Below are 12,889 nucleotides of genomic sequence, written 5' to 3'. Positions count from 1 at the left end.
ACTTTGGCCTGTATAGAGACTAATCTTCAACACAAAAGCCTGCTCAGCAATAAATGGGTTTCATATTTAGCAAAGACAGGAGCGCTAACAGGGCTAACCAAAAGAAGAAAGCAGGTTTTCAAACTAACATCTAACTAAATTTAGGCTGATTTTTCCCCTTGGACATCCTGCTTTTCATTGGTGCTGTTACTGTCCTTTCCATTAGTCTGGAGTTGAACCAGCACCCATCCCCTCCAAGGGAGGTGTCTCAAAAGCATATTTGACTACTAGCAGAAAAAAAAATATCTCCCCTAACTGCACTTGAAAAGGATATTTAGTTCCTCCAACCTGCCAACGTTTACCATTAACAAGCAAATTACAATGTATTTCAGACATGAACTACAGTGACTAAAATCAAATCTCTCCCCTGTTTAACTATCATATTAAATAATATAGAACATTTTTACACTTAATAGTCTGAAGTTTGGACATAAGACAGCTAATAAGGAAAAAAAGCTGAGGCCGAAATCTGTTCCTGGGGAATTAATTCGGCCCAACTGATCTGAAAAAAACTAATTTTACCCCCAGGAAAATAAATCCACCACAGGCATGAGGGTGCACACACACACACCCACCCACCCACCCATGTGTACGACAGTGCTGGCACAGCAAAGCATTACTTTTCAAGCACTGCCATCTCCAGTCCTTTCCTTGCGAGCCTGGATCATCTCCTTCGGAGCCTGCTTGCGGTCAGTGACCAACCCCAACCAAAACATGAAGTCAATGAACCAGGTGGTGGGGTTGAACTTCAGGCCCAGCTCGCTGGCTGAGTAGTCGAATGGGAAGGTATGGTGGTAGTTGTGGAAACCCTCACCTGAAAAACAGAGAGGGAGTTTAAAGACCACATGAGCGGCACATTTACAAACCTAGGAACATGCTCGAGTGGGACATCCCAACGTCTGTTTCCCAAGTCCTGAATTCAGTGCAGGTTATGCTCTACCTCTGGCTATGGGAGACCTCTGGGGCAGACTCACAACAGACTCCATGTCAGTGCTTTGGGCTTTCCTCCCCAGTAGGAAGGGGCATGTCCCACCCCTTACGCTGACAGAAGAAAACCATAAGTGCTTCAAGAGGGGAGACGCACAACTGAGTAAGAAGTCACTTAACTTCTGCTGCGCTGTCCTCAGCTGACTGCTGAGGAGAGAGGATTGCTCCTGCAAACACCTCTCTGCCCAGAGACTACATGGCAATATTGCAACGTGGACACCCTCAGGAGAACAAGGGAGCCTTCCTCTAGGATGCTCAAGCTCCAGCCTCCTCCAAGCCCCAGCTCTGAGTGGTGTCCAGTTGCAAACACCCAAAGCCCCAACCAGGGTGAAGCAGGATGGGATGTCACTCTGAGTTTGGAAAGCTCTACCCGGGGCTACAGCACTTACCAATGGCTCCCAGAGTGACAAAGGTGTTCTGCCTGGGGCTGATGTACTTGTCGTAAGGGCGGTTGCCGTACATGTGAGCGGCGCTGTTGACCAGCCAGGCAACGTTGAGGGATATGGTGTACCGCAGGACGGAGGCAAGGAAGTAGGCGTTCCACAGACTCTCTCCCCAGAGGTACCAGGGCACGAAGGTAGGGATCACAAAGCACATCAGCACAACTGAACTCTTGTAATACCTGCGGGGAAAGAAAAGGACACCATTACCGTGGTGCGAGTGACAGCTGGGGTGAAATACAGCTGGACCTCTGGAGACATGGCTCTGCCAGAAACCTGGGGCAGGAGGGAACACTTCAGACATCCACAGTCGTGACATAATTTTTCCAAGTGCAATTCAAAATGCCAAGACAACCCGAAACCCTGAAGCAGCAGGTAATGCTTGAGTTGAACAGCTGAGACCCAGTCCCAAAGCAAACTTCCCAAGTTGAACACCTTTAAACCTGGGGAAGTGCTGAGTTGGCTGCACACCCTGTGCCTAGGGTTGTCCTCTGGCACTGGAAAAGCCTGAGGCTTGGTGTGGCATTGGCGGAGCTGTGTCACAAACACATTCACTGCTAAGAGCCAGCAAAGACTCTCCCCGTGCTCAGATCAGAAAGGAACCTGCATCACAGGGCAGGAGCAGCTCCTTTCTCTACCACTGTGGCTCCATGGGATCCAACAGTGGTGGCAGACACAAAGCAGATGCTGAGAGACCACGGGCACCCCACTGAGGCTATGAGAGTTGGGGCTGTTCAGCCTGGAGAAGAGAAGGCTCCAGGGAGACCTTCCAGCGGCCTTCCAGTACCTGAAGGGGCTACAGAAAGGCTGGAGAGGGACTTTTTACAAGGGCAGGGAGTGATAGAACAAGGGGAAACAGCTTTAAACTGGAAGAGGGGAGATTGAGATGAAATATGAGGAAGAAATTCTTTCCTCTGAGGGTGTCCAGACACTGGCCCAGGTTGCCCAGAGAAGCTGTGGCTGCTCCTCCCAGGAAATGTTCAAGGCCAGGGTGGATGAGGCTTTGGGCAACCTGGTCTAGTGGAAGGTGTCCCTGCTGATGGCAGCGGGGTTGGAACTGGATGATCTTTAAGGTTCCTTCCAAGCCAGACCAGTCTATGACCCTAAATTAACATCCTGCCCTGCAAATTATCTGTTTGATATTTTTTGTTGCTGTCTGGAGGCTGTGCCTGACATGCTAGGCTCCAGAAGGAGATCTGCAGCTGTCCAACAACACCAACCATGGTGAAAAGAGAGCATCTCTTCAGCTCTCTCAGAGAACTCTATCTTCACTTACCTGAGCCAAGGCTTTTCACAGGCAACAGCTCTCATTCATCACTCCACCAAAGATAACAGACAATTTCCCACTCATCTGACTGATCTGAACGAGGCTGTAAATAAGGTTTGCAAACCTCATCAATTCAAGGCCAGGATTTAAGTAGAACTGGAGGAGAAAAGTATTTTCCCAGCCCAGAAAGCTCCTTCAAAGCTCAAAGCTTCTCCCACCCCAGGAAAATAAAATAAAATATGAAAACAGGTTATCAGGCACCAATTAAAACCATTCTGTGAGATGCAAGAAGCCCAGACTGAAGTCTTTGATGAAGACATGAGATCTCACATCTGAACGAGCACCTGGCTACATTTTCTCTGTATCCCTTTAACTGAAACATCCACCTTGGAATGAGAAATCCCCTTACCTGGAGTTGAGAGGAACCAATGGCTCAATACTTGCTTGGGGAACAGTGCTGCTTTCCCCACATGAAAACCTGGTCATGAAGACACTTCACCTGTGAGCCTCTTTCGCATCACTTGCAGGATTACTGCTATTCACAGAGGGTAAATTTTGCTGTCAGTCACACCTGGAGCAGTACAGTCATTTCAGCTGAAGTGATGTGGTTTTTCAATTGATTGAGTGATATCTCATCCACAGCTAATCAGTACCACTAAATTCAGCAAAGCTAACAATCTGGCTTTAAAATGAAACATGACAAAGAAGAGTTTATTATGATTCTTACTGATCTGACCTGTCAGGTTTTCCATGCTGTCAAAAACGCCAACATTTCAGCCTTATGAAAAGCAGAAACCTGATTTTTTCTTCCCAGATAAGGGAAGGTAAAATCCAAAGTCCTAAATTCAAATCCAGAGCAGAGACATTTGCTAAGACATAACTTCCCTGCAGAAAACCTACTTCTTCATTACACACCATTTGCAGCATAACCAAAGCAGTAGAGCCTGCTTCTTGTGAGATGCTGTTGTCTTGGAAAGGGAATAACACAACCAAGAGGAGCTGCAGCAAACTGCAACTGAGCCTTTGCAAACAGGGCACTGCCAACTGAGGAACCAGTAAAAGCAACAATATGTGGAGGGCAGTGAATTCCCCACACTCCTGGGGCTCTTCCATAATCTGCCAGTGCAGGGATTTCTCTAATGCAAAAAAAGAAACTGATTTCTGGACTCAACAGACTGCTCCCCTCACCCATAAAACACTCAGAAATGAGCTTCAGTGGTTTATCAAAGTACCTGGACCAAATGCTTGCAGGCAGAGACAGTCATCTTGTGCCTAAAATACAGGTACTCACATAGAGGACAAAGCATGTTGCTCAATTTCCACCTCTTGCAGAGTGTGTAGCCAACTGAACCAGGTCTGTGCTGATTCTCAAGGGGGATTATTAATCCTGTGAAGAATGACAGTCTTGGGAGAGGAAGTGCTTGGTCTGTGCTGGCCCACAGGTGCCAAAGATGAATTTGCAGAGTGAAATGTGCATTTCTGCATTAAGGCAGTTAGTGATTACAGCGTTTGCTCCAAGGATCAAAAGAGAAGGCAAACTTCTGCTGTGGCTGTTTTCACAGCCAGCCCTGGCTTTTTAGAAAAGTAGAGGGACAAGGACAGGGCTCGCTGCTTGTGCAGCAGAGCCTTCAAGGACAGTCAGCAATCATTAGCCACGAGGCAACAGTAGGGGCCAGAGGGACAGCAGTCCTAATGCCTGCAATCAAGGTGGCAGGGATGTCTTGGGGGAGAAAAGGAACAGATAAAAATAAGGAACGAACAACCACCAGACAACCACCCCACCTCACGTGAGGGCCCATGGCTCCCGCTTACTTTCTTTGGAACCTGACGACAGGGTCATCCAGCAGGTCAGTGAAATCCAGTTTCCTCCCCTTCTCGATGACGTCCCGGTGCTTGCGCACAAACAGCCAGCCTATGTGGGAGAAGAAGAAGCCACGGCGGGCGTTGTGTGGGTCTGCGTCCGTCTCTGAGTACTTGTGGTGCACACGGTGGTCTCGGCTCCACTCGTAGATGTCGTTCTGCACAGAAAGCACATCGTGGTGAGAGGAGAGAGGCTGGGCACTGCTTCAGCAGTACCACCTCCAGTTCCTTCCCCACACAGTAACAGAAACAAGCTCCTCTCTGATGCTCCTCAAAAAAAGGGTTCTAGACTAAAGGCATCCTGAGGGACCCCAGCTTTGCAGACAGACAGCCCATCACACTGCTCCTGCCAGTGCCCACACAGAATGGGACGTGCTCTGGGAACTGGTGACACAGATTGGACACATCCCAGGGCTGGAGATGGCTGGAAGCCAACAGCCTCTTGGGAGTTGCCATCATCGGTCTGCCCTGGTCCTGTGTTCTCCATGGATATTCACTGTCCAAGGATGGACAGTGGGCTGGAGGGACCAGGTACATACATGTTTACATTGTTCTTTTATGATCCTGCCACGGGGGAGCTTGCATATTTATTTTCAGGACACTACTGTTCAGGGGCACGCAGTTCTAGCATCCTTTTCCTAACCTGGTGGCAGCTGGTTACCACTGATGGCCTCCAGTGCTGAAAACTGGACAGAGCTTGTGGAACACTACAAGTGCCTTTTCCTGACCTGAACAGGAGCTGAACTTTCTCAGCCTTTCAGAGGGATGCACCTTCCACAGTAAAACCAGCACCTCCATTTAAATGACTGCTCTGTCTGCGGGGATGTGTACGAGAGCAGAGCCTTCCAGTAGCTGAAGGGGGCCTACAGGAAAGATGGGCAGGGACTCTTTATTAAAGAGTGTTGTGGTAGGATGAAGGGTAACAGTTTTAAACCAAAAGAAGGTAGATTTAGATTAGGCCTGGAAGAAATTCTTTCCTGTGAGGATGGTGACACTGTCCCAGGTTGCCCAGAGAAGCTGTGGCTTCCCCCTTCCTGGAAGCATTCAAGGCCAGATTGGATGAGGCTTTGAGCAACCTGCTCTAATGGAAGGTGCCCATCCCTCGAGGGATTTAAGAATCTTGTAGCCATAGTGCTGAGGGACATGGTTTAGACGGGGACTTGTCAGTGTGAGGTTAATGATTGGACTCCATGATCTTAAAGGTCTTTTCCAATCGAGGCCATTCTGTGATTCTGTGATCAGCCCCGTACCAGCACCCCAGTATGTCACACCTTAACTACCCCATTCATTGCACAAGGGAACAAAGTAAACCAAGTGAAGCAAAGGAAGTGACCAAACTCCTCAGTGAGGACAAGGGGAGGTCTTCACCTTGCTGCCATCTTATTTTTTCCTACAGAGAAATCAAAGGGAATGAAAGCTTCTGCACTGCTTCAAGTGGTTTCAGAAGGCTGGAAAACGCCAAGATTATTGATCACTTTGTCACAAGAGCACTTGATAAAATTATTTGTGGGACAGCAGATAACCAGGTCAAAGCAATGATACTGTGACAAATTAACTTGCCTTTTCATACCACAGCAAATATCTGCAGGGCTGGCAAAAAATAGGATTCCCAGATGAAAGGGTTAGGAAGCTGTGAAACAACTGAATTGCATCTAATTAAAAACCACAAAGGTTAAGAGGAAATAAAGGCCAGAGGCCAGAAGTGTTGGCAATAAACACACCAAGAAGTGGAGTGCAGCATGTGTAAATATGCTCTGAGTGTATTAATAGCAAATATTTTTTCAGGAATGCATCACTCTTGATCAAGTAAACACAGGAGTGTGAAATCCCTTCCAAAGCAGCGAGCGACAGCATCGTGCTGTGACAATGATGCAGATGTGAGGTTTCATTAGCAGGTCCCTTAATAAACCTGGAGATTGAAACATGACAATAAATTGGGCTCTGTAACAACCTCAGTTCCACACAACTCCTGTTGCTGTGTGCAAAAGCTCACCACGCAACCTCAGCTGAACTTATTTCAGAGCTGGCCAGGAGCAACAGGACAATGCAGTTAGCTGAGGAGACACCAGCACGTCCCAACCAAGTAGACATAAGCCAGGTATTACCTATTACTGAAACAGACATGTGACAGCAAGAAGCAGAATCTTGCAAAATCGTGAGAGCTTCACTCTCGATGGAGAGAAGAAACACAGCTCAGCATCCTCCAGTCCTACAAAATAACACTGGGCAAGAGGGCAAAACCAGCTGCATCTGATGCTGTTTCAGAGGAAGCACAGCACATCACAGCCCATGCAGCACCAAGTTAAAACTCTTCAGAGGAGTTGCCCCTGACCTTCAGGAAGTCTGAATATTTCTTCAACACTCAGCATCCAGGGATCCTGTAGGTATCTCCAATGCTACCTCTTACTCCCAAAGCCAACGTGAGGGAGATGGACCTGGAAACTCATTCGCTGTCTGCTTGTGGTGGAGAAAACAGCCATTAGCAGGCAATGGATGTCATGGTAATTAGAAGCATGTTTCCAGCTTAGGAGTGGGTGGTTTGGCCTTTCACCTGCATCTGGGCTGGGGTAATCCCCAGTATCAATACAGGCTGGGGGATGAAGGGATGGAGAGCAGCCCTGCAGAGAAGGACTTGGGGTGCTGGTGGATTTGAAGCTCAACACAAGCCAGCAATGCACACTTGCAGCCCAAAAGGCCAACTGTGTCCTGGGCTGCATCAAGAGAAACGTGGGCAGCAGGTCGAGGGAGGGGATTCTGCCCCCCTAATCTGCTCTGGTGAGACCCCACCTGCAGTGCTGCCTCCAGTTCTGGGGCCCTCAGCACAGGAAGGACATGGACCTACTGGAGTGAGTCCAGAGGAGGCCACAAAAATGATCAGAGGGATGGAACAGCTCTGCTGTGAGGACAGGCTGAGAGTTGGGGCTGTTCAGCCTGGAGAAGAGAAGGCTCCAGGGAGATCTTCTAGCGGCCTCCCAGTACCTGAAGGGGCTCCAGGAAGACTGGGGAGGGACTTTTGACAAAGGCAGGGAGTGACAGGACAAGGGGCGATAGTTATAAACTGGATGAGAGTAAATTTAGATGCGATATGAGGAAGAAATTATTTCCTGTGAGGGTGGTCAGACACTGGTCCAGGTTCCAAGAGAAGTTGCAGATACCCCCTCCCTGGAAGTGTTCAAGGCCAGGTTGGATGAGGCTTTGAGTAACCTAGTCTAGTGGAAGGTGTCCCTGCTCATGGCAGGGGGGTTGGGATAGATGAACTTGAAAAATCACTTCCAACCCAAACCATTCTATGATTATATGATTTTGTGATTTTATTACCAAGATAAAGGGCACAAAGGTGGCTTAGAACTACTTTGAAGTACTTCCCTGACTCAGAATTACACCATGTCCCCAGCCAAAAGCAGCGATGAGGCCAACGCAGCTGAGAGCAAAATCCATAGCAACAGGGGAGCAGAACGCAAGGGAATCTCAACGTGCAGACTCACTGCAACCAGCTTGACACGTCCATTTAAAATACTTACAAAAGATAAAATCAGCAGTAAATCAAGAGGACAGCACCAGGGGCTTCTCAAAACTCAAACCAGTTGTTTAACATGAGGAGCAAAGGGCTTGTAAAGCTCTGCAAGGAACTGAGCAGCACAAAGCAGCTGGAATATGGCTCAGAATAAAGGAAGGTTATAGTCCAATGGACACATTCCCATATTCAAGCAAAAGCAGTGTTCTTTGTAATGCCTAGAGGGATTAATAAGATTAATTCTTTCCACCTTAAAAAAAAAAGATAAATCAAAAAGGATAAATGAACAGTATAGAATTGGATAAAGGGACTCTTTTCATCTTCTGTCAAGGTACATCAATGAGAAGTCAACCAAATGGAGTGAAGGGAAAAAGCTGGAAACTCAAGGCACAGCAAACATGAGGTACTTGGTGCCATGAGGGGTAACAGCAGCCAAGCTCGGTACGTTTAATCTTAGTACAGGTTCATATTTCTGACTTGAACAGCCAGAGGAGTAATTAAATTCACACCAAGAAGATCCTGCTTCTGGTCTAACTCCTACCACCAGCTGGGTGTTACACAAACATTTCTGAGGTCTAAGATTGCCTATCAGTAAGTACAGAGCTAGTAACACACTGCTTTGCAAATGCATTTGGATTTTACTGGTGAAAAGTGCTGCATAAAACAAAGATAAATGACGACTGTGAAAGCGTGCCTGCTCTCCTTCCTGGGCACATCACAAACCTTGAGCTGCATGGATGGACACAGACTCGATTACACAGATATATTTGCATCAAGTCGACCCTTATAAAAATTTCCACATTGTCCTGTGAAGCGTGGGGCCTGATCTGTGCCACAGATGGGATGCTGGGGTGCTGAGCCCCTGATCTGGGCACATTCAACTTGGTCCTTGGGCTCCTGGACTGTCTAATGTGTACTGCCACATTGGTGGTGAGAGGGGCTCTGCATCCCTCAAGTGTGTTATCAGCAAATGTCTTTCTGCCAACATTTTTTTGTTTTTCTTTTGCTGTCTCTAAGCTGTGGGGATTCCTGCACAGGACAGAAGGCTGCCTGGAGGCCAAGAATCTGGCTGGGCAACCACAATCCCACCTGGAAAGCCATGGAGTTAGCTGCAGCCAGAAAGATCCGCAAAGGCAGCTTGGCTTTGTAGGAACGGTGGCTCCACAGGCGATGTGCACCAGCCGTCACGCCCAGGGCTGCCATCAGGAAACAGAAATATGCTGAAAGACACAAAAACAAAACACAGGATGTGCCAGGGGCCAACTGACATTATTTTTGGCTTTCCTTGATGCAAAGACAATCCTACAATCCTTGCCCTTGCCTGCAGAGTCACTCAGCAGATGAGGCTGGGCAGACAGGAGGTAAGGTTCTCAGCCCACCTCTGCCCCGTGGCTCCAGGACACATCACCCCACTTCCCAGTCCTTGCCATTCAGTCAGTGCACTGTTCAGGAGAGTGTGGCAGCACTGAAGCACTGTGCCATTCCATGTTCGCCACAGCGTGCCTTTGCCAAGTACAGTAGAGTGAAAGTTCACCACTTGTATCAGAAGAGTAGCAACAACTCTTCTAACAGGACACCAGCAGCCTCCTCAACAGGTCTTTGCTCAAGTCTGATCTGTCAGCCAGTTTAAGAGCATCATGTGCCAGCCCTAAAGATATGAGTTGTGTCAGAGTTTCCACAATAAAAACTTCTCTTATCATCAGGAGCTTAGGACTTGGTAATAAAAATGTGCCAGAAATTGGAACATTCCCCATCTCTCTCAGTTTCAGGAACTGCTTTTCCTTCCCTTAATTAAAAAAATTGGCCAAGCAAACTTGTTTTGAGAATTTTTTTCAGATGGGCAACACAACCTGGGAGCTGGTCTGTTCCTTACCACATTGGCTCCAGGCTAGACACACAGCCCAAACACATGTCCTGCAGTGTAACACCCGTGCTTAAAACAACACTCCTACTGACCACCATCACAGCTTTGGTACAAAAGGAGGGTGTGGAGAGGTGTGGGGTCAGTCTGTTCAACCAAGTAGCAAGTGACAGGATGAGGGGAAATAGCCTCAGGTTGTGCCAAGGGAAGTTTAGATTGGTTTAGTCAACATGACATGGTCTAATCAGGGACTTGTCAGTGTGAGGTTAATGACTGGACTCAATGATCTTCAAGGTCTTTTCCAATTGAGGTAATTCTGTGATTCTGTACATCTCTGGTTCTCCTTTCAGCAGGGGCCAGGCTCACACATGCTCCAGCTGGTTAAACTCTCCTTTTGGAGACAGACTGGAGGGAAAACGGGAACAGCTAGGAGGAAAGTATGACATACGTCCCAAATGAACTGGGCCACTTAAAACTACTCACATTCAAGCTACCCAGCTGTCATGATATACAAGACTCTTATGTCTCCCCTCCCGTAGGTGTTGATTTCTCATACTGTGCCTAAAGAGTACAGGCTCATTTAACAAATGTAAAATTAAAACAAGAGTGGATTCAAACAATTAGAACATTACTGGATAACCTCAAATGAGTTTGCTTGGTCTGAAGTGATATGCTGTTCAGTCAGGACTCCCCACCACCCTATGCACACAGGGATGTTTTGGTTAAAACAAGCTATTTCAAACATTTCAACAGAGTTACTGGAACAAAAAGGGAAAACCCTATGCCCAAAAGGGGTTTTTCTGCTTGTATCTATACAACAGTCTGTCCAGCAGGGAACTCTGCTAGACATACAGTGACTAGAAAGGAATTCACAATCAGCTTTTCCCAGTATGTAATGTAAAACATCTATCTTTGCAAAAAAGAAAACAAAAACATGTATATATAAGTGGTTGCCTGCTCTGTCCCTCTATCAACTCCCAACTCACAGTGCTTGAAATTACAGCATTTAAGAGAAAATAGAATAGAAAGATATTTGGTAAAATAACAGGAATCATAGTTCATGTTGATTGTCACTGCTGTGGACTGACGAAGTAACTGGACCTTAACCACTCCACCGACAGAACCATCAAAACCAGATTTACCCAAACTGTTTCTCATCATGGACGCGGCCCAAATTCCTGTCATCTCCTGCCCAGCAAACCAAAGCCTTTCTCGCAAAATGCAACAGACAAAGGGAGTCAGAATAGTCCTGGTAAGGATGACACATCTCTCAAACCCACTTTGGACACTGTCATGGAAGAGGCTGCAAGTTCTCCTTTGCAGCAGGCTGCAGTGTTCAAGCTACTCCCAGAAAAGGTTCATCTGTTCAGTTAAGTCCAGTGTGCTGAAGTCTATCGCCAAATTCAGATTTCTGCTGGTAGAGAAATGAACTGAGAATCATTCATTCTCTCTGCACATTATTTAGAGATTTTGTTGAATTTTACAGATTACTCTCAGGTGAGTATAAATGCTGACGCCTCAACAACTCACACTCCAGTCTCTGCTGCAGTTCTTGCACATGCCTTGTCAGTGTAAAGACTTGGACTTCTATGAAACTGGGGAAAACCTAACCCGTCATTTTCTGTAAGTGATGTTGAGCTGCGCAGAAACATCACTAAATAAAGCCTTCTAAAGCGCTCAAATGACTGTCATTGTGGGAACAGATCTGTGACACACAGAACACTGACATTACCCAGCTAACATAAAAATATTACACTTACAGTCCTGAATCATTACAGTAACATATCGTCCGTAGGCTTTATGGCTCGTTAACCTTATGCTAGTCACAGGGGCTGAAATCTCCCGGCTTCAGCAGCCTCTTTGCTTCCTTAAAGCACAAAGAGGGGCTTTGCTCCCACTTCAAAGCAACAGATCATTTAGTTGATCAAGTGCTTCTCAAGGCATCCATCCATCTGAATCATGATTGAGGTGCGGAGTCTAGTTGGAAGCCTGTACCTAGTGGTGTCCCCAGGGGTCAGTACTGGGTCCAGTCTTGTTCAACATACTCACCAGTGACCTGAATGGAGGGACAGGATATATCCTCAGCAAGTTTGCTGACGATACAAAACTGGGAGGAGAGGCTGACAGACTGGAAGGCCATGCTGCCATCCAGCGTGACCTGGACAGACTGGACAGCTGGGTGGGAAGGAACCTAGTGAAGTTCAACAAAGGCAAGTGGCGAGTCCTGCACCTGGGGAGGGATAACCCCAGGCACCAGTACAGGTTGGGGATTGGCCTGCTGGAAAGCAGCTCTGTGGAGAAGGACCTGGGAGTGCTGGTGGACAGCAAGTGAACCATGAGCCAGCAATGTGCCCTCGTGGCCAAGAAGGCCAATGGTCTCCTGAGGTACATTCAGAAGACTGACCAGCAGGTCAAGGGAAGTTCTCCTCCCTCACTACTGTGCACTAGTGAGGCCACATCTGGAGTCCTGTGTCCAGTTCTGGGCTCCCCAGTTCAAGAAAGACCAGGAAACACTGAAGAGAGTCCAGTGGAGAGCTACAAAGAAGATGAAGGAACTAGAGCATCTCTCTGATGAGGAAAGGCTGAGAGACCTGGGTCTGTTTAGCCTGGAGAAGAGCAGACTGAGGGGAGCTTATCAATGCTTATCAATAACTAAAGGGCGGGTGTTGAGAGGATGGGGCCAGACTCTTTTCAGTGGTGCAGAGAAACAGGACAAGGGGCAACAGGCACAAACTGGAACACAGGAAGTTCCACCTGAAGATGAGGAAGATCTTTACTTTGTGGGTGCCAGAGCACTGGCTGCCCAGAGAGGTTGTGGAGTCTCCTTCTCTGAAGATACTAAAAACCCACCTGGACATGATCCTGTGCAGCCTGCTCTATGTGAACCTGCTCTGGCAGGGGGGTTGGACTAGATGATCTTC

The 12,889-nt window shown here is 47.5% G+C and overlaps 1 protein-coding gene across 1 annotated transcript; it reads right to left on the bottom strand.

Annotated features, from left to right (window-relative positions):
- Nucleotides 1–662: 662 nt before the first annotated feature.
- LOC104519111 (stearoyl-CoA desaturase 5) lies at nt 663–12,159 on the bottom strand (the record flags this gene model as incomplete). Its single annotated transcript, XM_010165770.2, has 5 exons — nt 663–853; nt 1,416–1,648; nt 4,546–4,751; nt 9,197–9,327; nt 12,018–12,159. Coding segments are annotated over 5 exons (903 nt in total), but the record flags the coding sequence as incomplete, so codon positions are not given.
- Between the last annotated feature and the right edge of the window lie 730 nt (nt 12,160–12,889).

This window comes from Antrostomus carolinensis, unplaced genomic scaffold, assembly GCF_000700745.2.
Source record: "Antrostomus carolinensis isolate BGI_N321 unplaced genomic scaffold, ASM70074v2 scaffold2384, whole genome shotgun sequence".
Taxonomy (NCBI): domain Eukaryota; kingdom Metazoa; phylum Chordata; class Aves; order Caprimulgiformes; family Caprimulgidae; genus Antrostomus; species Antrostomus carolinensis.
Note: the sequence above shows the minus strand (reverse complement) of the source record. Positions and strands in the feature narration are given on the sequence as shown.